At 40.5% G+C, this 25,531-nt stretch overlaps 1 protein-coding gene across 4 annotated transcripts in view; it reads left to right on the plus strand.

The window, feature by feature from the left end:
- Positions 1–25,531, plus strand: part of CRADD (CASP2 and RIPK1 domain containing adaptor with death domain) — a 196,412-nt gene that overhangs the window by 64,211 nt on the left and 106,670 nt on the right. Inside the window, exon 3 of one of the 4 annotated variants that reach the window (XM_060025371.1) lies at positions 20,241–21,804. The exons of 2 other annotated variants lie outside the window; for them this stretch is intronic. In XM_060025371.1, coding sequence (XP_059881354.1) covers positions 20,241–20,428 — 188 coding nt within the window. In that variant the 3' untranslated portion in view covers positions 20,429–21,804. Of the gene's footprint in view, positions 1–883; positions 2,541–20,240; positions 21,805–25,531 lie in introns of those variants that run through there. One more of the 4 variants, XM_060025374.1, reaches the window with a different exon arrangement.

Below are 25,531 nucleotides of genomic sequence, written 5' to 3' on the forward strand. Positions count from 1 at the left end.
TAATGTGGCGACCCTTTGGGTCACTTATAAGGCCTTTCTGTTTAGGACTGCTAAGGATGTCAGCCATGTTAATATTAAAGGCAGGGAATTTAGGTTGTGATAGTGATCACTGAGGAATTTTGGTAGCTCATTTTGTCAAGTACTGAGACCACACCCCCTGTTAAGTCTTCAGGAGAAAGAGACTGGTCAAATTAACACTGTTTAGGCTATGAGAGCCTGAGACCCCTGTGAATTAGTGGGTTAGCAGACATGAGGCACTTGGACACATACTTTTACTAAGAGCTGTAGCTTTTACTTATCTTGGGTAAGATACACTCCAACCAGTTAGGATGAAGGCTATATCTGATGGTAAAATGGATAAAGCTCCTTAGTGTTACCTTATCCCTCACAAAGGAGTGGTGGGCTTATGAGGCCACATGTCAGAGGAGTCCTGCATCTCCCCTATGCAGGCTTTTATCTCCTGATTTGGAAGGTCCTTCACCTGTGTCCTAGCTTCATCTTGTACCCTACAGAACAATGCAGGCTTAGGGCAGAGCTGGCGTAAGTTGCTTATTCCAGGGCTTTTCTTGTTCACTGCCACATCCTCAGCATCCAGAACAGGGCCTGATAGGTAAGAGATGCTCAAGAAATATTTTTTGAATGAAGAAGGGCACAATCTTTCCAAGTAGTGGGTAGCCATTATGTACAGGATAAAAGAGGGAGGAGCAATCCAAAGAGGAAATGGGTCCAATGGGAAAAAGCTAATGAGATATGCTATACAGGCATAAAACCATAACCTCTTAGCTTGTTAGGTATCAGGGAATTTCCAAGTAGTGAGGACACATAGCCTCCCTGCCTTCATCAGTAATAGTATGCCTCCTTTCTCCTCCTGGCATACCTGCAGGTGGGAAGCCTTGAGCGCCCTCTTGAGGCTGAACACGCCACTGACAGAAATAATTCAACTTAACCAGAAGATTAATTTCTTTAAAAGTGAGTCATTATATTTGCTCACTTTATTACCATTGTCTTGGAGGAATCCATTTTTCATCTAAGGGATGAATGAATTGTAACCTTTTAAGCACAATCACTTAAAACTATTCCAACCATTTTGTTGGAAACTTTACTAAAGCATTGTATATTTCCCCATCTTCTTAATAAAGTATTTGGAATATCGTCTAATGTTTTCCTGTTATTTCAGGATCGTTTTGGAAATACCATGCTGTAAATACAGTGATACACTTAGGGTTTACTCCAGATGGGCTTTTTCCATTACACTGAAGACCATATATTGTTGTTTTTTGAATTCTCTTGTTCATTTTTCATAGTTTAGCTACCTCCTTCTCTCTGGTAGGCTGTTAGTGTTCACTTCCTGATGCCACTTATACACCTGCCCCAAGAGCTCCTGGTCCCCAAGAGTATATTCTCTCTGGTTATGTGTAGGAAAATAGATGACTGAGTTTACGAGGTTTGTCTAAAACACAAGGGAACTTCAGTGGGTGGACTTTGTGGTATCTATGAGTCTCCTTTCCAGTTTCTCCCATCTCTGGTTCTTTTCAGGAGTGTTCTGGAAAGTTAGGCTCATCAGACCTGTGGCTTCTGGATAAGTGAGGTGTTGAAGACTCTTGTAGTTATTCTGTTCCAAATTTTGAAAGTAGTAGGATATCAGTACTAAAAATATGCTATTTTGGGGGGCCACTTTTCTTAGCCCCATTCTCATCAGAGCTTGAGAAGGAGGAAACAACAATAGGATGTTGTTTATCCAGTCTCTCTGTTTCTGGGTAAGAAGGAGGAAGAAGGGAAGGGAAAACGTGCAAGGTTCTGTCATGTTCTAGTAGATAGTTTTGAAAGATTCCTCTAGGTTTGGAGTGGAAAAATGGATTGTAGAGGATTAAGGAGGGAGCATGGAGGCTGGTCGAGAGGCCATGGAGGTTGTCCATGTGAGGGATGATGATGACTTGGACAGGTGTGGAAGTGGTGCATGTAGTGAAGGATGGCTGGACTCAGAGTATGTAATTGAGGTAGAGCCTGTAGGGTCAGGTGTTGGCCCTGAGCAGATAATATGGTACGCTGCTCTTATTATTAGAGTTTAGTAATGAGTATTCACATCCTACATTTGTTTTTGCTAAGGAATTAAGTGTATCAGTTAATACTCATCGCTACTAATATTACCATGGTTGGATTTTCACCAAAGGTAACATTACCACATACAGTATAGAATGAAAAACAGTGCCTATCTTGTGGGCAAGCGATCCAAACGTTTGAGGTTAGAATCTAGAATCTGGTGCAGAAGATGTATCAGAACATATGTTTAGCAATGAACATAAGATTTTTCCTTCTCTCAATTCTTTTATATAATTTATCAAACAAAGATAATTTGGGGGCTTGTATAGAAACTCCACCATTTTTAGGGAAATAAATATAAATCTCCAAATAAGTAACTAAATATTCCTCATAGGATAGTAAGAAATATAACTTACAATTTAACTCATTTCTTTTAGTTAAATTTTTTGTTTCTTTATAGTTCATGGCAGCATTGAATGAAATAAGGGTTTTAGATGCAGTGGAAGCCTTTACATATGGCATTACTCAAATTCTTTGATTTATTAGTTTGATTTACATGAAAATGTTATCATTAATTTTACATTTGGTAGATTTTAACCTGATATCACTTCATGTGGATTTATATTCAAAGGCTTTATTAAAATCCTGGGGTACACATTTTAAGTACAAGTGTCCAATCTTATTATATTATTTTATTATAAGAACGAAAAGTATGGAACCTTGAGGCTAGGACTGTTCACGCTTTACTCTTATGAAATCAAGTTCTCAAATCATTTTGCGGCCATTATTTGTTGTGCTTTTGCAGTACCTTGTTTCTTCTGAGCTATCCTTACAGGTTGCTAGGAATTCAAGGGCCAAGAAACAGTCTACTAAGAATTTGCAATACCAAAGCACTTAATTTTGTGTGAGTATAGAGTGTTTATTCCTTTTTAAGTTTTGAGGACCAGCAAAATGGAGAGGTGTATTGTGTTATACACATGTTATATTGTAAATAATTTTACTTTTATTACACATGATGTAACCAGAATGGAAAAAAACACAGAAAAAAATAATTGTTGATATAATCTTGCCAGGGGAGGGTGATGGGGAGTATGACACAAGAAGAGAAAAAAAATCTGTTACCAATTACAGTAAAATTATTAGAGTTAAAAAGAGCTGCACAGATGAGTGAGTAATAATCAAACTTCCACGTAGCTTTCCTGAAAATTTGTAATCTTCTTCCATCTTTCTTTGCTTAGGTACGTGATAAAGGAAAAAGAAATCCTCTTGGGATTTTTGGATGAAAAACTAATTCCGTTATTTTGCTCTCTGTAGCTCTTTGTCTTTAATTTTAGTCCCCAGAGAATACCATTTGGTTATTTTGAAATCATTTCTGTTTCCAACTGAGCTTGCCCTTGGCCTGCTGAGAGCCTTTCCCCATCTCATTCTGCCTTTTCCTCCACCCCACTGCTCCCCTTGCTCCCACCTCTTCCTAGAGCCAAGGAAGGAGCTTGTGAACCACCACTTTCTCTTTTATGAACCAACTGAAAAATCCCTTCTGTACAATACATTCCCGGGCAGCTTACCTCAGTCTGATCCCAGAAAAACACGCAACAGGAAACACAGGAAAACACGCAGCTCAACTCAACCCAGATAGACAGAATTAGCCAAAGGAAAATGCCAGAACAACAGAGACTGTTCATTTGATTTCCAGGAATGGAGATTATTGGTAGTCTGCTCTTTTCAAAATAAACTTTGATCCGGAGCTGATCACCTTGTTAGTTACTCCTGTCTGATGCTGAGGAGTGCCAGCTTCCCTTGCTGGGTTTTTAAGGTCAGTCTGTTAATTGTAGACATAACGGGCTAACCCATCCACTAGAGAGTGGAGAATACTAGTCACTTGTCAAATCTGGGCCCCAAGGTAAAAGCAGCATAAGGGTGTGGGGGGTTATTCAGTTGAAGTGGAAAGGAGATGGAAAAGAGGCTAGGGAAAAGCACAGAAATGTGGCCCCAAAGTTACAGCTAGGAGAAGACAGTTATCTTACCAATCTGTGTGTTATTCATCAATTATAAAGGAATCTTCTCTAATATTCATGTTCCCTGTAGGCTGTCCTTTCTTATCTCTTTCTTACAATTTCCCGATTTCCTTCCCTTTTCCCCTCTCCTTTGTTTTCTCTCTTCCTTCTTTCCTCTCTCCTGATCCTCCCTCCTTTTGTTGTTGTTGTTCTTTTTGAGCTTAACCTGGTGCTGTGGCGAAAACAAAGATCATTAAGAACAAATCTAGCTTGGCTGATGGCAAGTCCACATACAAATAACTGTAATACAAGGCACCCCATGAGAATACTGCTAGAGAGGTAGAAAACAAAATTCCATGGGGATTCTGAGGAAAAGGACTTTATCTGCTTGTGGGGAAATGTGACTTTTTGCACTCATTTGTTCATTCATTCATTCACTACCCCCCGCCCGCCCCGCCCCGTATGCCAGGCATTCTGCCAGGAACTGAGGGGACAGTGTAACAACAGGGGCAATTTGTAGGTATGGTCACTGCCTCCCAGGAGTTTATGTGCTGATCGAGAGACTGGAAGCAAGCAAACGAATATCAAATAGTTACAGGTTGTGAAAAGGGTTTTGAAGGAAACAGTTATTCTTTTTTTTTAAAAATAACTTTATTTAGTTTTGGCTGCGTTGGGTCTTCGTTGCTGCACGCGGGCTTTCTCTAGTTGCGGGGAGCGGGGGCGACTCTTCGTTGTGGTGCGCAGGCTTCTCATTGCGGTGGCTTCTCTTTGGGGAGCACGGGCTCTAGGCGCGCGGGCTTCAGTAGTTGTGGCGTGTGGGCTCAGTAGTTGTAGCTCGCAGGCTCTAAAGTGTAGGCTCAGTAGTTGTGGCCCACGGGCTTAGTTGCTCTGCAGCATGTGGGATCTTCCCGGACCAGGGCTCGAACCCGTGTCCCCTGCATTGGCAGGTGGATTCTTAACCACTGTGCCACCAGGAAAGTCCCGGAAACAGTTATTCTTTGCAGTGGCAGAGAGTAAAGTGGAAGCTGCCTTCCTTGTGTGGTCTGTGAAGGCTCCTTGAGGAGGGATATTGCAGGAGACATCCAAGGGATGAGAGGAAGCCAGTCCTGGGGAGAGCTAGGAGAAGAGTGGCCTGGTCAAAGGGACTAAGTGCCAAGGCCCTGAGGAGAAGAGTGGGTGGCTCTGTAGAACTGACAGGAGGTCGGGATGGCTGGAGGAACAAGGTAGGAGTGGCCAAGACGAGATCCAAAAGGGAGGCGGCCTGGAGCTGTGAGAAGCTGGGCTTGAGTTCTAGGTGGAGTGGGAAGTCATGGCTGGGGTTTTATTTTTAAAAGTCCAATCTGTATGATGTATGGAGAATAGATTTTAGGGGGCCAGAGTGGAAGCATGGAAATCACACACACAAAAATCTCTCCTCTAGAAAAACAAAAGGAGTGTTAGGAAGTTCTGGGATTAAGAAGTGTGTTATGAACGTGGCAATATTTTATCTGGGCTTTTAAGACTGGTTGGAATTTTGACAAGCAGAGATTTGGAGTGAAGGGAATTTCTAGAGCAAGAGACAGAATGATCCAGGTATGGGGGGTGAGAGGCATGAGGTGATTTAGCAAAAGGCCAGCCTACTCTGTATGACTGCAGGGGAGCACGTATGTCAGGGGAGGAAAGTGTACCTTTCTGCCTGATAATATGAGGTCTTGAATGCAAGGCCATATTTTTAGGAGTTTGGCTAACATAAATAGAAGGTTAATTGTTTATTTTATTTAGGCATGTTTTATTTGCTATGGGAAATCTTCCCAGTTCTTGGTTCTGTATTGTAGAAAAATTAGCCAGATTTGCAGTTCTGTTGTCTGTTTTTGGAAAATTAGATGTCTGAGGTGTTAGACGTCATATAATCTGCCCTACCCCATCGTCACTGGCATTTAGCATCTCACTGACCTGTATGTAGTCACAGCCTGGATATATAATGGGGCTCCTCAGTGGGAGCTTAACATTTAAAGGTTCATGTCTTTGTTGTTTCCTTTGTTCATTCATTCATTCGACAAGCATCCGCTGAGCACCAGACTGTTGCAGGTACTGTTTATCCTGGGTGCACGTGAGAGGCTCCCTACCCTCCATGTGCTTTGCTGTTTTTGACAGCTTTCTTTAGTGATGACTTAGGATACTGTGCACAGTGGCAGGCAGCTTTCATCCAGGTTGAGAAGGTCTCCCTGAGGTAGTGACATTTGAACTGAAGCCTAATTGATGATCAAGGGGAAGATGATTGGTTCAAACAGGTGGGCTTGCATGCCAGGGCTATAAGGTGGGCATGAGCTTGGGGCATGTGAGCAGGACAGAGGCCGCTGTGGATGGGGTCCAGTGGCCAGATGGGACTGGACGGCGGGCCAGTGGTGCTCTAGCCCTGTCTGCACACAGCAGTCCTCTAGCTGGCCTAGGCCACACCCCAGACCACCTACATCACAAGTTCTGGTGGGACCCAGGCATCAGCATTTTTACAAAGCTCCCCAGGTGACTCTAATGTGAGCTTGAATTTATTCTGATTGTACTGGGAAGCTTGTGGAGGGGAATGATATAATCGGATTGTCCTTCTTTCAAAGACCACTTTGTAGTATGTACAGTACCAAGTGTGTAGTGTGTAGTGTGCCAGGTAAGCAGAAGGAGAAAGGTAAAGGGTGTCATCCGGAAGCCTAGTCACAGGGTTCTAGCAGTGCTGTAAGCAAGAGGTGATGGTGGCTGAAATGAAGGTGGCAGTGGTGGCGACTATGAGAAGTGGTTACTTCCAGGAAGCGGGGAGTGAGGCTAAGAGAGAAATCAAGGATGACTCCTAGTTTTGGGGACAGAACAGAGGGCCATTTGTTGAGTGAGGGGCAACTGAAGGAAAGTCAGGTTTGGTGATGCAGGGAGAGGGGCGAGGGATTAGTTGGCCTGACTTGTCATCTCCTTCCCAGTGTCTCCTGGCAAACTCATACTGCTCCTGTGGGATACAGCTCATCTTGACTTTCTGCAGCTCTTTCAGTTCATTTCTCTATTGTAGTACTATCAGGTTGTATTGCCTGGTATGGACTCTGCCATAGTTTCAGCAAAAATCACTATGTGACCAAATTGGTCTTATGAGCACTAGTTTCATTTTTATGCCAAATAGGAATGGAGAGAAAATTCTCAGTAATTTCCCCAATTTTAATTCTCTGTTTCTCAGTATGCTTTGGGCCCTGATGGATTTCTTGCTAATTTTCAGAAAAATTCTGCCCATGCTTTATTTTTTTTATTTTTTGGTTTATTTTTGGCTGCGTTGGGTCTTCATTGCTGGGTGCGGGCTTCCTCTAGTTGAGGCAAGCGGGGACTGCTACTCTTTGTTGCGGTACGCAGGCTTCTCATTGCGGTGGCTTCTCTTGTTGCAGAGCACAGGCTCTAGGTGGACGGGCTTCAGTAGCTGTGGTGCACCGGCTTAGTTGCTCTGCAGCATGTGGGGTCTTCCTGGACCAGGGATCGAGCCCGTGTCCCCTGCATTGGCAGGTGGATTCTTAACCACTGCGCCACCAGGGAAGTCCCTCTGCCCATGCTTTAAAATAAAGGAGGGGCAGATGAATACTGTGAATTCAGAAAGCTGCGGTGTCTTGGAGGATGAACTTGCTTTCCTGCCATCTTCTGTGCTTTGTTTCTTCTCAACATTAAAGGAAATACTACCCCAGGGCAATAAAAACCTGAAACCAAGATCCAGCTCAGCAGAAAGTAAAAGACCTGAAAATAAATTTGAAAAGGTTAAAGATTTGAAACCTTTTTTTAAGCCCAAGAAAGGATTCATTGTCTTAAAGTGATAGTTTGCTTCTTCTGGGTTTCATCATGATATCTTCTGAATAAAGCTAACTTGCAGGTGGTGTGATCAGTTGCGATTGCTACTCTCTGAGTTATGTCAGGCAGTGATTAATCAATAAATATTTATTGCCACCATTTCTGGGATGAGGCTGAGAGCAGTAAAGAATCAGGGGGCTTGCTCCTTGCCTTTTAGGATTTGCAGTGTGCTGGAAAAATATGCCCGGCTTTCTTGAACCAGTTCACAACTACATGCGATGGGATTGGGAGCTAAATTATGGAGATGAGAACAGTGGCCACTCAGAGCAAGGGGAGGTCAGCCAGGAAGAGCCATGAGGTCAGTGAAGTCCTTATGGGCCATAGGACTTGGCTCTCAAGTGTTTGGTTGAGTCAAGGTGGAAGTTGAGCTGGACCTTAAATGATATATAGACCTTTATCTAATGCTCTGTGTTAATATTGAACATTTTACTTATTTTGAGTTGCTAACGTGCACAGGTTACAAATGCTGAAGGTCTCCTTTCTACTCCTGTCCCCAGTCCCTCAGTCCCCCTAACCCAGAGGCAGTGCTGTGACTCATTTCTTACAGTCCCTCCTGGATAGAATGTAATACTTTTACACACCTGTAGGGTTTATTATTCGAATTGATGAAATATTTTCATTTTTAAAATGTATCCCTTCCTAAGCGCTAAAATGTAGTAAAGAATGTGAAAGCTAAGAAACACCCAAACCAAACCAAAAGAAATCCAACAAGCTGCTTTCCTGTTGGGAGGCCACAGCTGTGCCGGGCTGCTTTATTGGTGGTGGGCAGCACCTGACTGAGATTTGCTTTCCCTGAGAAGTTTGCTTCCACACCAATTGGAATATTGGTAACTGAAAGGTAAGCAACCGTGAACCCTCCACAGCTTGGAGAACGATAATTATTGTCTTGAATGCGATGCTATGCTAGAACTTCACCACTCTTTTCTCTGATCTCCGTGTCAGCTGCACAAGGTGGTCTTTTCCCTCTTTTCAGATGAGGAAGCTGAGACTCAGGCCACAGGGGAAATAGGAGGTGCTGTCAAGGTTTGCGCCCACTTCTAAACCCGACCTTTCTCTGCACCTATCAGGCTGCCTCTCTAGATGGGAAGGTCTTGGTGCTGTATTTCTGGTATCACTGCTGCCATGTTTTTTGCCTGTGGCTTTAAGTTCTGAGACATTGGTGTGAACTTGTGGTGACCTAAGAGAAAAAAGTGAGCAGACACTTTCTTCCTCTCTATTAAAAAAAAAAAAAAAATCTGCTAACAGGAAAAGAGCAAATTCACAGCTCAGTTACAGGGGCTGTAAGTCAAGGCATGTATTTTTTTTTTTTAATGTGGATAAACTGCCTCTCTCATCTTGAGTTTTTGAACCTGAAATGATGAGAGTCTCCTGAATAACAAATATATACTTCTAATGAGCATTTAGGATTCAAGTTTAGAAATTCTTTTTGTTATTTCTTTTTGTCCAGCCTCTCCTTTGAAAAAGATTGTTTTGAAGGCATAAAATACAACAAAATTGGGTAGACAATCGTCTTCTTGCTTTTTTGCACAGGCCACATTTTTCTTCGTGTGCATATGTGTAACTGTGGTCCCAGGCTGTGCTCCCAATGCCCAGACCCTGTGGCAGAGAGGACTCCATGGCCCTCCTGCAGCATCTCAGCAGTGACACATGGTGAATTACAACTGGAGGCTGGGAAGAGAGCTCCCATCTAGCACGTATTTGACAGGCCATTTTTGTTTGTTTGGGGGAGGCTGAGTAGGTCTGATTAAAGAACATGGACTCTGGGTTGGAATCCTGGATCGTCCACTTTCTAGTCATGGAACCTTGGGCAAGTTATACCCTTAAAAGTGAGGAACAGAATAGAATGTCTACCTCAAAGCTTTGAATGAATTAAATGAGTATAAAGGACCTAGAACAGTGTTTAGCCCAAAGTAAACATACTCTTGGCTATTGTTATTATTTTTCTTAGTCCCACCCTATTTTCCAGTTTCTCTTCCTGCTTTCTTCATGCCTAGAATATGAATGCAGCGTCTGGGGCTTCCATCTGGGCCCTTGAGGGAGAGGCCAAAAGAAGAGCAATTCACTGGCTCTGAAACCATCGGAATGTTCACCAGTGTCTCCTGCCCTTACTTGTGACCTTCTTGTTAAATGAGAGAAATAAACCCTATCTCTTTAGGTTGCTCTGTCATTCCCACAGCCCAGAAGCAGAGAGAAAGTATGACTTGCCCAGGGAATTGTAAGGAGCTCAGCACAGTCAGGGGCCAGCTCACGTTGAGAGATGACGCTGGAGCCATGGGCATGGCTCAGATTGTGAAGAGTTTAGTTGGATTTAGGACTTTTTTCCTGGTGAGGTATTTTAATCAGGGGGTCAGACATGACCAGGTTTTTGGCTTAAGAAAGATCACTCTGGCTGCTCTGTGAACAGTGAAGTGGAAGTGATAAGATTGGGGTCAGGGAGATCTGTTTGAAGGCTACATATAACCCCAGTGAGTGTTGATCGTGGGGATGGAGGCAAGTGAGAGAATTCTGGAAATGTTTAGGTAGAGAATTGTAGGGCGCGGTCAGCTAACTGCTACGCGGCAGGAAGCTGAAATAAGCTGAGTCATCCTTCCTGTGGCCACTGCGCTTGCGCTAAGTATACTAATGAGGTTTTAAAGTAGCGACCTATCCGATGCTGGCTCACAAATCGCACCATCGGCGAAAGCCAATCACAGAGCGACACATGTTCTTAATCCCTATATAAGCAGACTGCTATAGGATTGCGGGGTCTTCCTTCCATCTTTCTTCAACCAAGCTGTGCTCCAATAAAGTGTGATACGAGAAGAATCTTGCGTGTGGCGGCTCGTTATTCTGCCGGTCAGAAACGGCTCGCCGCAAGTGGTGCCGAAACCCGGGAACTTCGCGCCCTGCATGGAGGACCGATTCAGAACTCGACACACGGAGTGAACCGTCGGATCAAGATCCGATCTGGGTGCCATCAAGACTGACGAGAATTGTTGAAGAAAACTTCAGAGAAGATGCTGAGCTGGATGTTCCTGACGATTCTTAATCGAAGTTTTTGTATTAGTTGGAATTCCACAAAGGATTATTCAAATTGTGCAACTGAGTGCTGCCGGGCTGGAGCCCGTTGCCTTTGGAGATTTTGCCTCTTGGCTCTCTTCTGCCTTTTCCTCCTTTGGGGAGTGGGTGGGGGTAGGAATCTTTGGAGTCTGCTGTGTATTTGGGATTATGCTGTGTCTCTGGTTGGTCTGTCGTGTGCGCATTAGGGCACATCGAGATAGGGTCCTGCTCACTCAGGCACTTCTGGCTATTAAGGAAGGAGATTCTCCCGCAGCCTGGCTCTCCGCCCTGAATAATTCGAAATGATTGCCCTTGCACAGAGAGGCCTTGTCGCCATTGCACCTCTATAGGGAGTCATTCATTGTCCTGATTGCCCTTGCACAGAGAGGCCTTGTTGCCATTGCACCTCTATAGGGAGTCATTCATTGTCCTGATTGCCCTTGCACAGAGAGGCCTTGTTGCCATTGCACCTCTATAGGGAGTCATTCATTGTCCTGATTGCCCTTGCACAGAGAGGCCTTGTTGCCATTGCACCTCTATAGGGAATCAGCCATTATTCTGAGTCAGCCTTTGCACCCTGCAGCCCTTGTTGGCATTGCACGCAGGAAGGTGTCTCAAACATGCCAACGGAAAACTGCCCTCGAACAGTGAGCACATCATGAGGTGAACACTTGTACGGGCTACATTCTGCTTGGTGTTCTAATAAATAAAAAAGGGGGAGATGTAGGGCGCGGTCAGCTAACTGCTACGCGGCAGGAAGCTGAAATAAGCTGAGTCATCCTTCCTGTGGCCACTGCGCTTGCGCTAAGTATACTAATGAGGTTTTAAAGTAGCGACCTATCCGATGCTGGCTCACAAATCGCACCATCGGCGAAAGCCAATCACAGAGCGACACATGTTCTTAATCCCTATATAAGCAGACTGCTATAGGATTGCGGGGTCTTCCTTCCATCTTTCTTCAACCAAGCTGTGCTCCAATAAAGTGTGATACGAGAAGAATCTTGCGTGTGGCGGCTCGTTATTCTGCCGGTCAGAAACGGCTCGCCGCAGAGAATAGGGATTGATGTGGGGAAGAGAGAGGAGGAAGAGGACTCAAGAGTAACTTGGGAGTTTCTTGTTTGTGTAACTGCTTGGATGGTGGCGTTCTTAGCTGACAAAGGCCATGCAGAGGAGGTGGTTCTTAGTCTCTCTTTTCTTGATGGGGTTTAATAAAGTCATCCAGAGTTTCCTATCGTACTTCCTTTCATATCATATTTCTTCATGCTTTTTTTGGCCACCCCCCCATTTTTTCTTTCTTTTTACTTTTTCATGGGAGGAGGGTTTAAGAGTCTCAGTTGCGCAGGAAATTTACCTCCCTGCTAGGAAAGTGTCTGTGGTATCCTTAGAACAGTTTTCTTCCTAATTGCAGAATTCTCTGTGGTATTTAGTTATTATTATTATTTGTCTACAGGGAGTGGAACAGAGATCATTATAGTATGTAAAAAATGTTATCTCTCCTAATAATTTTTTTGATGCAGTTTTATGTGCCAGGACATTATCTTTATGGAATTCAACTTTCTACGAATGTGGTAAAGAGGGTAATGCCTCATTTTAGTGAAAGGCATCCATCCAATTTTGAATTATTTGGGAAAGAAATCTCTATGGAGACATGAACTTAAGGGATCAATACATTTCTCTAATGCAGAAATTCAGAAATTGAGATATGGCTGAATGGGTATTTTAAACCTTGAGCATGGTCATAAATTGGAAATGTAAGATGTAGGCTAGGTCCAATCCAGAAAGCAAAACAGGCTCAATATTTTTGAAATTATTAATGATTAGACTGTGAGCTTGTTATGCTTGAAGATAAACATCATTTTAGCACAAATTGCATGCTGCTCAGGGAGTGAAGGCCGTTTTGAAGTCATTCGGAGAGAGGGTAAGAGGGGATTCCTGGTTTCCTGTTTTGTTTTTAAGGAAGGTTTGTTTAATAATAATCATAAAAATAATGACGCCTTCTATTTGTATAGTGCTTAGTAGTTTACACTGCTCTTTAAAATGCATGATCCATTTAGCCCTGTGTGAAGTATGCAGGGCAAATATGCTTAACTCCACTTCAGAGACAAGGAAACAGAGATCCAAGGAGTTTACCTCAGGTCATCTGATTCCTGGAGCAGTACTTTTTCCAGTAAACACCAATTTCCCTGTGCCTTACAATGGTCTCCACAGTGCAGCTGTGTGGCAGGGAAGGGGGGGGGAGCCTCTTTAGGGAGGGTGAGGGAGTGAACGGTCTCCTGGGTGTGCTCTCCCAGGATTATGTTAGCTCCAGTCACATGTGTGAGTGGAAACAAAAAAGATGTTGGATGAAGCATGATCAGCTATTTCTCATTTTTTTTCCAGTTAATTTTAGTTCTTTGTCTCTTATCTTCCTCTAGCATTCTTTAGGAAAAGCATTCATTCATTAGTGCCACAGGTTTTTAAAAAATGTGAAAAATACATCGAGAATGTTTTAATTATCAACTTCTTTTCTGTGAATTAGTAAAAGATTGCTGTGTATGATCGCAGCAGAGTATCTTGGTTCAGATTGAGGAACTCCAACCAGTAATCCTTGGGGGCATAGTTTGAGAACCGCTAACAAACATTTGGAAAGTGATTGAAATGGACGTCCTTAAAAAGGTAGTTTATTGCCTTCTGAGGAACAGTTGTATAGATTTTTCAATTATTCATATTTGAAAGAATAGCATTATACAGGCAACCTTATTATTATTATTTTTTAAAAGGGAATCCATGTTTTAAGTGAGTGCCAGGCCTGGATGTTTCTTTTTTTTTTTTAATATTTATTTATTTACTTATTTGGTGCATCAGGTCTTAGTTGCGGCACGTGGGATCTTTTGTTGCGGTGCGTGGGCTTCTCTCTAGTTGTGTCACATGGGCTCTAGAGCATACAGGCTTAGTTGCCCCTGCAGCACGTGGGATCTTAGTGCCCTGACCAAGGATCGAACCCGTGTCCCCTGCATTGGAAGGCAGATTCTTAACCACTGGACCACCAGGGAAGTCCCCAGCCAACCTTATTTTTGAGATAGAGCTGGTAATTATCTTGTGGAAAACTCCAAATGCCTGCCTGTTCCACTTGTCATCCATCTTCTGACAGCTTAAACTAGTTTCTGGTTATTTTTGAGACTTGTACCTCAAGCCTTGCTTAGTGAATCTTAAGGTTCTGTGGTCGAGTTTAGTGGATAGACCATTTCATGTTGCGTCTTCTCCTTCCCTCTCCCTCTCTTACAATGTCTGTCACTATACATGATTTAGCCAAAAATGTGTGGTCTTTTAGTGATGGGGAGGTAGTAAGGGAATACTCAAAGTAATTAAAGATACTGCTTTTTTCTGATTAAAACGAAAGCCAGAAGGCTCTCATTTGTCACCTGTAACAGTATACTTTTTTTTTCTGCAGTTGCCCATGGGCTGTATCATCTGATTTGAATGGTCAGCTGCCTCTGGCTGCTCTGGGACTTTTTTCTGGCTGATGTCTTGCAGTCCCTTTATTGAATTGTCATAGCTTCTAATGCTGCTTTCTAGTATTCATTCTCCCTCTGGTCGAGGTTAAAACTAATTCCAAGGTGCAGCTGGTCCTGGGGAAAGTGGTGTGTCTCACTCTTTCTTTGATATTCCTCCTTCACAGAAGATGGCTAGTTTAAGAGTAAATGGCCCCAACTATCTTTTGCTGGGTGGGAGAGAGTCAAACCTTGTAGAATATAAGCTGTATGAGGGCAATGAACTTGTTCTATCCATCCCTCTCTTCCCAGTGCCCAGAACAGGGCCTGGAACATTGTAAAGAAAGATTGGTGATGAAAGGAATGAAACTTCCCTGTCGGACTCTCTGGAGACAGCTGGCTCAGGGTAGAGATCAGGACTCATGGTTGCAAGTGACAGATATAGAATAGGCTTGGAACAGTTCCATGATTCTTTCCTTCTCACTTGTACCCAACCAGAGACAAAGCCCTTGTCCTTTCTGTCTAGGCCTAGGGAGAAAGCCCATTGCCTGTGCTTCCCAAAATATTAAATCTCACATTCACAAAGAATCTGGTTTCTTCAGGTTTATCTATATGTTCCAAGCTCCAGCCCATATGCAAAAGGTCTCAACAAAAGTATTTATTTATTATTCATATCCTTTCCATTCCAGAGATTCGGTGAAATGTTAAACTGTTGGTTTCTACTCTTCACTTCTCTTAAGCCTTAACAGGAGCCCCTTCTTATATAAGAAGCCTTCCCTGATTAACCCCATCTCGCTTAGACCTGCTCATACCTCACTTTGTGTTTCCTCAGCATATTGCCAGTAGGTTGTGCTGTGCTGCCTTGCATTTATTTTGTTATTCTGTTTCCCCTGTTTTCAGTTTTTTAAAATAATGAATTTACTTTATTTCATAACATACACACAATAGTCTCAATGTAACAATACTCACACTACCACCAACAAAATGATTACTGAGAACAATTTAAGATTAAAAAATTCTTCAATTCTGTTTCCTTCCTTCCTTCCCTCCCTCCCCCACCTCCTTCCCGCCCTCCCTTCCTCCCTCACCTCTTTCTTCCTGAGAACACTTAAGGTCAACTCTCTTAGCAAATCAAATTTCAATTATACAATATGGTATTATCAACTATAGTCACAATGTTATACATTATATCCTCAGACCTCACTCATCTTATAACTGAAAGCTTCTACCCTTTTACCAACCTCTCTCCTTTCCTCCTATCCCCCAGCCCCTAGCAACCACCATTCTACTCCCTGTTTGTATGAGTTTGACTTTTTTTTTCAGATTTTAGATTTTTTTTTTTTAGATTCTACATATAAATAATACTAGGCAGTATTTATCTTTCTCTCTCTGACTTATTGCATTTAGCATAATGCTCTTTAGGTTTATTCATGTTGTTGCACATGGCAGGATTTCCTTCTTTTTTAAGGCTGGATAATATTCCATTATATATCTATATATCACATTTTATTTATCCATTCCTCTGTCAACAAACCCTTAGGTTGTTTCCATACCATCACTATTGTGAATAATGCTGCAATAAGCATGAGAGTACAGATATATCTTTTCGAGATAGTGATTTCATTCCCTTTAGATATATATATGCAGACGTGAGATTACAGAATCACGTAGTATGTACATTTAAAATTTCTTGAGGAACTCCATACTGTTTTCCATAGTGGCTGTACCAGTTTACATTCCCACCAGCAGTGTAGAAGTGTTCTTTTTTCTCTACATCCAGCATGTCTTCTCTCTTCTCTTTTAGATAATAGACATCCTAAGAGATGTGAGGTAATATCTCACGGTGGTTTTGATTTGCATTTTGCTGATGATTAGTGATGTTGAGCACCTTTTCTTATACCTGTTGGCCATTTGTATGTCTCATTCGGAAAATGTCTATTCCAGTCCTTTGCCCATTTTTTAATTGGGTTATTTAGTTTGTTTTGCTATTGAATTGTATGAGTACCTTGTATATTTTGGATATTAATTCCTTATTGGATATATGGTTTGCAAATATTTTCTCCTCTTTGGTAAGTTGCCTTTTCATTTTGTTGATGGTTTCCTTTTCTGTGCAGAAAAGCTTTTTAGTTTGGTGTAGTCCCACTTGTTTATTTTTGCTTTTGTTGCCTTTGCTTTTGGTGTCAAATCCAAAAAAAATACTGCCAATACTGGTGCCAAGGAGCTTACCATCCATGTTTTCTTCTAGGAGTTTCAGGTCTTATGTTGAAGTCTTTAATCCATTTTGAGTTGATTTTTGTGTATGGTATAAGATAGGGGTCCAGTTTCATTGTTTTGCATGTGGTTGTCCAGTTTTCCCAGCATCACTTATTGAAGCGACTGTCCTATCTACATTGTATATTCTTGGCTCCTTTGTCAAAAATTAATTGACCATATATGCATTGGTTTATTTCTGAGCTCTCTATTCTGTTCCATTGATCTGTGTATCTGGTTTTATGCCAAAACCATACTGTTTTGATGACTATAGCTTTGTAATGTAGTTTGAAATCAGAAAGTGTGATGCCTCCAGCTTTGTTCTTTCTCAAGACTGCTTTGGCTATTTGGGGTTCTTTGTGCTTCCATACAAATTTTAGGAATATTTTTTCTATTTCTGTGAAAACTGCCATTGAAATTTTGATAGGGATTTCATTGAGTCTGTAAACTGCTTTGAGTAGTATGGACATTTCAACATTAATTCTTTCATTCCATGAACACATATCTTTCCATTTATTTGTGTCTTCTTCAATTTCTTTTATCAAAGTATTACAGATTTCAGTATATAGATCTTTCACCTCCTTGGTTAAATTTATTCCTATATATTTTGTTCTTTTTGATGCTATTGTAAATGGGGTTGTTTTCTTAGTTTCTCTTCCTGATAGTTTGTTGTTAGTTTATGGAAATGTAACTGATTTTTGTATATTGATTTTTTATCCTGAAACTTTACTGAATTCATTTATTAGTTCTAAAAGTTTTTAGTGGAGTCTTTCAGGTTTTCTGTATATAGTATCATGTCACTTGCAAACAGAGACAATTTTACTTCTCCTTTTCTGACTTGGATGTCTTTTATTTCTTTTTCTTTCCTAAGTGCTCTGGCTTGGGCTTTTAGTACTATGTTGAATAATATGGTGTGAGTGGGCATCCTTACTTCTTCCTGATCTTAGAGGAAAAGCTTTCATGTTTTCACCACTGAGTATGATGTTAGCTGTAGGCTTGTCATATATAGCCTTTATTATATTTAGGTACGTCCCTTCTATACCCAGTATGTTGAGAGTTTTTATCATGAAAGGATGGTGAATTTTGTTAAAAAATTTTTCTGAATCTATTGAGATGATGATACATTTTTTATTCTTCATTTTATAATGTGGTGTATCACATTTATCGATTTGCATATATTGAATCATTTTTGCATCCCAGGAATAAATGCTGCTTGATTATGGCGTTTGATCCTTTTAATGTACTGTTAAATTTAGTTTGCTAATATTTTGTTGAGTTTTTTACATCTATGTTCATTAGGGATATTGGACTGTAATTATCATTTCTTGTGGTGTTTTTCTCTGGCTTTGGTATCAGGGTAATGCTTGCCTCATAAAATGGGTTTGGAAGTGTTCCCTCCTCTTCTAATTTTTGGAAGAGTTTGAGAAGTATTGGCATTAATTCTTTAAATGTTTGATAGAATTCACTAGTGAAAACATTTGGTCCTGGACTTTTCTTTATTGGGAGGTTTTTGATTACTGATTTAATCTCCTTACTAGTAATTGGTCTGTTCAATTTTTCTGTTTCTTCATGATTCAGTCTTGGTAGGTTGTATGTTTCTAGGAATTTATCCATTTCTTCTAGGTAATCTAATTTGTTAGTGTATAATTGTTCGTAGTAGTTTCTTATGATTCTTAGTGTTTTTATGTTATCAGTTGCAATGTCTCCTCTTTCATTTCTGATTTAATTCTAATTTATTCCATGTTGAGTGCATAAATATCTACAGTTGTTATATCCTCTTGATGAATTGACCCTTTTTTGCGGTACACAGGCGTCTCACCATTGTGGCCTCTCCGGTTGCAGAGCACAGGCTCCGGACGCACAGGCTCAGTGGCCATGGCTCACAGGCCCAGCCGCTCCGTGGCATGTGATCTTTCCCGACCAGAGCACGAACCCGTGTCCCCTGCATCGGCAGGCAGACTCTCAACCACTGTGGCACCAGGGAAGCCCTCTTGTTACAATTTTTGGCTTAAAGTCTATTTTGTCTGATATAATTATAGCTACCTCTACTTTCTTTTGGTTTCCATTTTTTATGGAATATCTTTCCCCTTCACTTACAGTCTATGTGTATCCTTGAAGCTAAAGTGAGTCTCTTATATGCAGCATATGGTTGAGTCTTTTTTTAAATCCATTCAGCCACTCTGTGTCTTTTGATTGGATAATTTAATCCATTTAAATTTCAAGTAATGATTGATACATATAGACTTACTACTGCCATTTTGTTCATTGTTTTCTGGCTGTTTTATAGTTCTTTTCTTCCTCTTTTCCTTTCTTTCTTTGTGATTTGATGATTTTCTGTAGTGGTGTGCTTAGGTTCCTTTCTCTTTATTTTTTGTGTATTTACTATAGGCTTATTTTGTGTATTTACTATAGGTACCATGAGACTTACATAAAAATCTTATATTTTTAACATTCTATTTTAAGCTGATAGCAACTTAACTTCAAATGCGTACAAAAGCTCTACATTTTTACATTCCCCTCTGACCACATTTTATGTTTTTCATGTCACACTTTACATCTTTTTATATTGTGTATCTGTTAACAAATTATTGTAGGTATAGTTACTTTTAATACTTTTGTCTTTTAACCTTTATACTAGAGTTAGAAATTATTTATCCACCACCATTACAACATTAGAGTATTCTGAATTTAACTATATGTTTACCTTTACCAGCGAGTTTTATGCTTTCATATGTTTTTCTGTTAATAATTAACATCTTTTTATTTCAACTTGAATAGCTCCCTTTAACATTTCTTGTAGTCTGGTGGTGATGAACTCCTTAAGCTTTTGTTTGTCTGAAAAACTCTTTATTTCTCCTTTAATTCTGAATGACAGCATTGCTGGGTAGAGTATTCTTGGTTGGCAGCTTTTTTCTTTTAGCACTTTGAATGTATTATTCCACTTCCTTCTGGCCTGCAAAGAAGGAAGTGGAATAATTTCATATCCTTCCCATTCCAGAGATTCGGTGAAATGTTAAACTGTTGGTTTCTACTCTTCACTTCTCTTAAGCCTTAACAGGAGCTGAAAAATCTGCTAGTAGTCTTGTGGGAGTTCTCTCGTATGTAACAATTTGCTTTTCTCTTGCTGCTTTTAAGATTTTGACAATTTAATTATAATATGTCTCTGTGTGGGTCTCTTTAGATTAATCCTATTTGGTACTTTTTGGACTTCCCGTATTTGGTTATATGTTTCTTCAGGTTAGAGAATTTTTCAGCCATACTTCTTTGACTTTTTTCTGCCCCTTCTTCTCTCTCTCTCTCTCTCTTGCTCTCGCTCCCTCATCTTTTTCTGGGACCCTTAAATGCAAATATTGGTCTGCTTGATGGTGTCCCATTAGTTCCTTAAGCTCTTGTCATTCTTTTTCATTCTTTTTCTTTTGGCTCCTCTGGATGAATTCCACTGCCCTGTCTTCAGGTTCACTGATCCTTTCTTCCACTTGATCTAGTCTGCTGTTGAGCTCCTCTACTGAATTTTTCAGCTCAGTTATTGTATTCCTTAGCTCTATGATTTGTTTGTACTTTTTAATATTTTCTGTCTGTTTGTTGAAATTCTCACTTTGTTCAGACATCGCTCTTCTGACCTCAGTGAACATCTTCATGACCATTATTTTGAACTCCCTATCAGGTAAGTCACTCATTTCTATTTTATTGAGATTGGTTTCTGGAGATTTATCTTGTTCTTTTGTTTGGAACATAGTCCCCTGTTTCTTCATTATCCTTAACTCTCTGTGTTGGTTGCTGTGCCTTAGGTAAAACAGCCACTTCTTCCATTCTTGACAGACTGGTTTTATGTAGGAGATGAACCTTGTCAATCAGCCTGGCCTGAGCTCCTTGTTGTCTCTCAGAATTTTGTGATTGTCCAACTGCCATCTTTTTTCTTGGTGGCTCCCAGAAGTTGAATGTGTGTCAAGACCCATTTGTGTTCCAAAGGGGTGGATTGCTGTCAGCACCTAGATGCAAGCTGATTAGAAGCTGGACCCTCAGACAGCAGCTGGGAAAGTAAATAGTTAAACACCTTCCAGGGAGAAACTGGGAGATAAGTGTTTTTACCTGCTCCCTCTGTGCTGATCCTGGCTGTATAGCCATGAGGCCGTGGGGGTGGGGGGTGGTTTATGCCTGTCCCTGTTTAAAAACTGCTTCTTTATTTACTATAGTCCTGTGGGACTGTGAATGCAAGCCCTTTTGTCTATCAAAGCTGTGTGATCTAGGGGCCTGTCCCTCAGGTCAGCCCTGAAAGTGGGGTACTAGATATGTGAAGAAACTCTTTCCAGGGAGATCCTAGCCACGTGGTTTTATTATTCGAACAAACTGGAAGGAGGAGGAGGAAGTGCCTACTGGCTCCTTTAGGCTCCAGGGAGGATTGTAGTCCGCTCTTATATGCATGCTAATTAGAAGCCAGATCCTCAGGCAGCAGCCTATAGAGTACGCAGTCAAACCCCTCCCAGTGAAAACTAGGAGATGGGCATTTTTGCCTGTTTTCTCTGTGCTGAGCCCTGGGGGTATAGCAGCAGTGAGTGCTCACATGTGCCTGTTAAGAACTGATTTGCTACAGCCTTATGGGACTCGTGAATGCAAGCCCCGCTGGCTCTCAGACCTAGGCAATCTGGAGGCCCATCTCTCAGGTGGCAGCTGAAAAAGCTGGGGCACCTGACATGCGTACAAGTTCTTTCCAGAGAGATGCTGGTAACTTGGTTTTATCCTTGGAGCAGGCCAGAGAGAGAAAGTGGAGGAAGTGCCTACCAGCTAGCTTCCCCAGGCTCTGGTATGGATTGCAGCCAGCCCCTAGCTGCATGCTAAGTTAGAAGTCAGACCCTCAGGCAGCAGCGTATTAAGTTGCGCTGAAACCCCTTCTAGGTAGAGACTGGGAGATGGGCATTTTTGCCTGCTCCCTTTGCACTGAGCCTCTGGAGAACAGCCTTGGCGAGTGCTCACATGCCCATTAAGAACTGCTTCTTTGTTTGCTGTAGTCTTGTGGACACAGCCCCATCGGCTTCCAGAGCTAGGTGTTTGGGAGCCTGTCCCTTGGTTTGGAGTCTTAAAAGTTGGGGCACTAGATATGTGGTTTAAACCCTTAGTTCCTCAGGGAGAATCCTGGAGTTGGAAGTTCCTTCCTGATTGAATGGCACTGTGCTTAGGGTGGGGTTTATGGTGAGAGTGCGTCTCAGCCTTTCCTACCCATTTCAATGTGGGTATTTTCTCATTCACATTAACAATGTGTAGGTGTCACTCAGTTTCTGGATTTTTCTTGGAGGGTATTTCTCAGTGTGTAGCTGTACATTCATTGTGTCTGTGGGAGGAGGGAAGTTTAGGATCTTCCTATGTTGCCGTCTTGGTCTCTCCCTTCTGTTTTCATTTTTTAAGGTAACGTGTATTGAGGCTTACTATGTATGAGGCACTGTGCTTAGGGTTTAGATCCTGCATTGTCACATTAATTCTCATAGCAACTGTTTGTGGCAGGTGGTATTATTCCTATTTTACAGAAAAGAAACCTGAGTTTTAGAAAGGAGACATGCCCAAGAATGTACAGCTAGTAAATGACAGAGCTGGAGTTTCAGTTTTGATCTTTTTCATTTAAAAGACTTAATCACATTTCACATTCTCTTAGGGAGGGCAGGGATCACGACATCTATTTCCCCCTATTTCTACCATTCTTCGAGAGTATTTTGTAAAGTGGTCTTATAGCCAGCTTCTTATGACTTGAAAAAATGTGTGAATACAAGTCCTCTGAAGAAATACACACAAGCAAATTGAAATAAAAATTACCAGAAACCCCTCCAATCAAGATAAAATAGTATTAACATTTTGGAGCATATCATTCTATATTTCTTATGCAGAGAATTAAGTATATATATAAGTGCTCTTAAAGCTAAATGCATTCTGCTAACAAACAAATTTCTCTGTAGTATACCCAAAGCTGTGTGCTTTCTAAGAGCCATTTGTATTTTTTCTTAGCCCTGTTTATGCCCGTTGAACTTATAGCAATTTGTAATGTAATTAAATATTACATAAACCAATGAAATATGAGTATAAAAGTAGAGCTGTTTTCTCCACTAAAATCAGGTTGAATGCTTTAGCAAAATTTGATCGACGAATCTCTAAATTAATTGCTCTGGAAATCAGAGTGGGTGAGACAACTAAACGATTCAAAGAGAAATATTAAAAGTCATGAAGGATTCCATATTCATATTGCTTCACAAGTGTAATTAATGTTTTTTTCATGTTAACAAAACTAAAAATAAGATGATGGATATGATTTATACAGGAAAGATGATGTGGAGTTCTAGTAAAGCAGATTCTCAAGTCCTTACTGTTTAGTGAAAAATAAAGTGTTTTAGGCTGCAGTGTTATCTTTTATGAATCTTCACTTTAACTAGCTTCTGAAATTAAGTCATTAACTTCTAGTCCTAGACACATTAGATTAAGAATGCTTCTACTCTTTACGTCTCAAAAGGAGAATTACATAATTTGCTAAGCTACTTTTTTCACTTAATACATACATCATGCACATATCTCCAAGCTGATAAATACAGATTAAAGTATTTTATGGCAATATAACATATGTTCAGAAAAGTGCATAACTTCTAAGTGTATAGCTCAATGAATGGTCACAAAATGAACACATCCATGTGACCCACACCCAGGTTAAGAAACCACATTTTCAGTGTCCTGGGAGCCCCCCATGGCCTTTTCTTCCCCACCAGTGATAACTGCTATTTTGACTTCTAATGCAGTAGTATCTGCTTTTAAACTTTATGTAAAAGAAATGAATGTAGGTTTTTTTTTTTTTTGATATTCTTAACATTTGTTTGTGAGATTTGTCCATGTGTTCAGCATGCATTATTTGGTTATTCATTGTCATTGCTGAATATGTTTTCATTGAAAGAACATGGCAAAATATTTACTCATTCTGTTGTTGATAGCCATTAGAGTTGTTTATAGTTTGGGGCTATTATGAAGATATTGCTATGAACTTTCTTGTAGTTGAATTTTGGTATACATGAGCAGGCTTTAATTTTTTGTTTGTTTATATGGCTAGGAATGGAATTGGTAGGTCAGAGGATATGTTTCTGTTCAACTTCAGGAAATACTGCTAAAGAGGTTGTACTGATTTATATCCCATCATCAGTGTGTATCAATTTCTGTTGCTCCACAGCTTTGACACCACTTGGTATTGTCAGTTTTATTGATTTTATCCAATCCAGTAGGTTTGTGGTAGTAGGTTTGTGATTTTAATTTGCATTTTCCTGATGACTATAATGAGGTTGAACACTTTTTCATGTATTTATTGGCCATTGGGGTATCTTTGGTTGGGGGCGGGGGTTTGAAGTGCTTCTTTAAGTCTCTTGCCCATTTTTCTATAGAATTGGAAGACTTTTTCTTATTTATACTTCATGTATCCTAGATATAAGTTCCTTTGTTAGTTATACGTATTAACAATATCTTCTCACACTCTGCTTTTGTTACTCTTTTAATAGAGGTTAATGGAAGCTCCTAATTTTAATGTAATCCAGTTTACAAGCTTTTCCCTTTATTATTAGTGCTTTTTGAATCCTGTTTAAGAAATCCTTGCTTACACCCAATCCCGAGGTTGTGAAGATATCTTCCTGTATTATCTTCCATCAATTTTATTGCTTCACCTTTTATAATTGCTCTGTAGTTCACATGGAATTAATTTATGTATATGGTGAGAAGTTAGGGTTAAGTTTCATTTTATTCCACATTTGTATCTAGTTGATCAAGCAGCATTTATCAAGAAGACCATCCATTCCCCATTGTTTTGCATAAATCAAGTATCTGTATATGCACAGATTCAGTTCTGGACTCTATTCTCTTCTATTTGTGTGTTTCTCTTGTGCTTGTATTGATATATGCTTTGATTACTGTAGCTTAATAAACTGAAGACTCAGTCTTCTTTGTACCAATTTCTGATGATATTCTCTGACCCTTTTCATTTCCAAATAAAGCTTAGAACCAGCTTTTCAGTTTCTACAGACATGCAAGGATTTTGATCAAGATTGCTTTGGCTCTGTGCATCAGTTGCTTTGACAGTTAAATGTATAGGGGAATTGACATCTTTGCAGCAGTGAGCCTTTTAGCTCATGTGTATGGAATATCTTCTATTTGGTTCTTCTTTAATTTGCCTGATGTTTTACATTTTAATTATTTGGCTTTAACGTAATTCTTTTCAACAGCTATAGAATTTTGTAGATAACATATCAAAATTTATTTAATCAATACCCTTACATTAGTACCTTTCTGTCTCCTTAGAATTAACTCCTGAATGTGGAATCTGGAAAAATGGTACAGATGAACCCGTTTGCAAGGCAGAAATAGAGACACAGATGTAGAGAACAAACATATGGACAGCAAGGGGGGAAAGGTGGGGGTGGAAATGAATTGGGAGATTGGGATTGACATACATACACTAATATGTATAAAATAGGTAACTAATGAGGACCTGCTGTATAGCACAGGGAACTCCACTTCACTGTGTAGTAGAAACTAACACAGCATTGGAAAACAACTATACCCCAATTAAAAAAAAAATTAACTCCTGAAACTGGCACTTTGGTGTCAGATAGCATGCGCTCTTACCTTCCCCTGTGAACTGTGTCATTTTAAACTTTTCGCTCACAGTTATAAAGGATTCCACTCTTGCAACCTAGAGAGTTAGTGATTTTTTTTTTTAAGTATTTTTCAACTTGATAAGAAAAAATATTCATTGTTCTTTCAATTTGTACTTTTATTACTAGTGAGATTGAGCAAGTTTTCAGTTGGCCATTTGTAGTTTCTTTGTGAATAGCCTATTTATGGCTTTTACTTACTTTCTATCAGTGTTTTTAATTTTTTCTTATT

This window comes from Delphinus delphis, chromosome 11 (assembly GCF_949987515.2).
Source record: "Delphinus delphis chromosome 11, mDelDel1.2, whole genome shotgun sequence".
Classification (NCBI taxonomy): domain Eukaryota; kingdom Metazoa; phylum Chordata; class Mammalia; order Artiodactyla; family Delphinidae; genus Delphinus; species Delphinus delphis.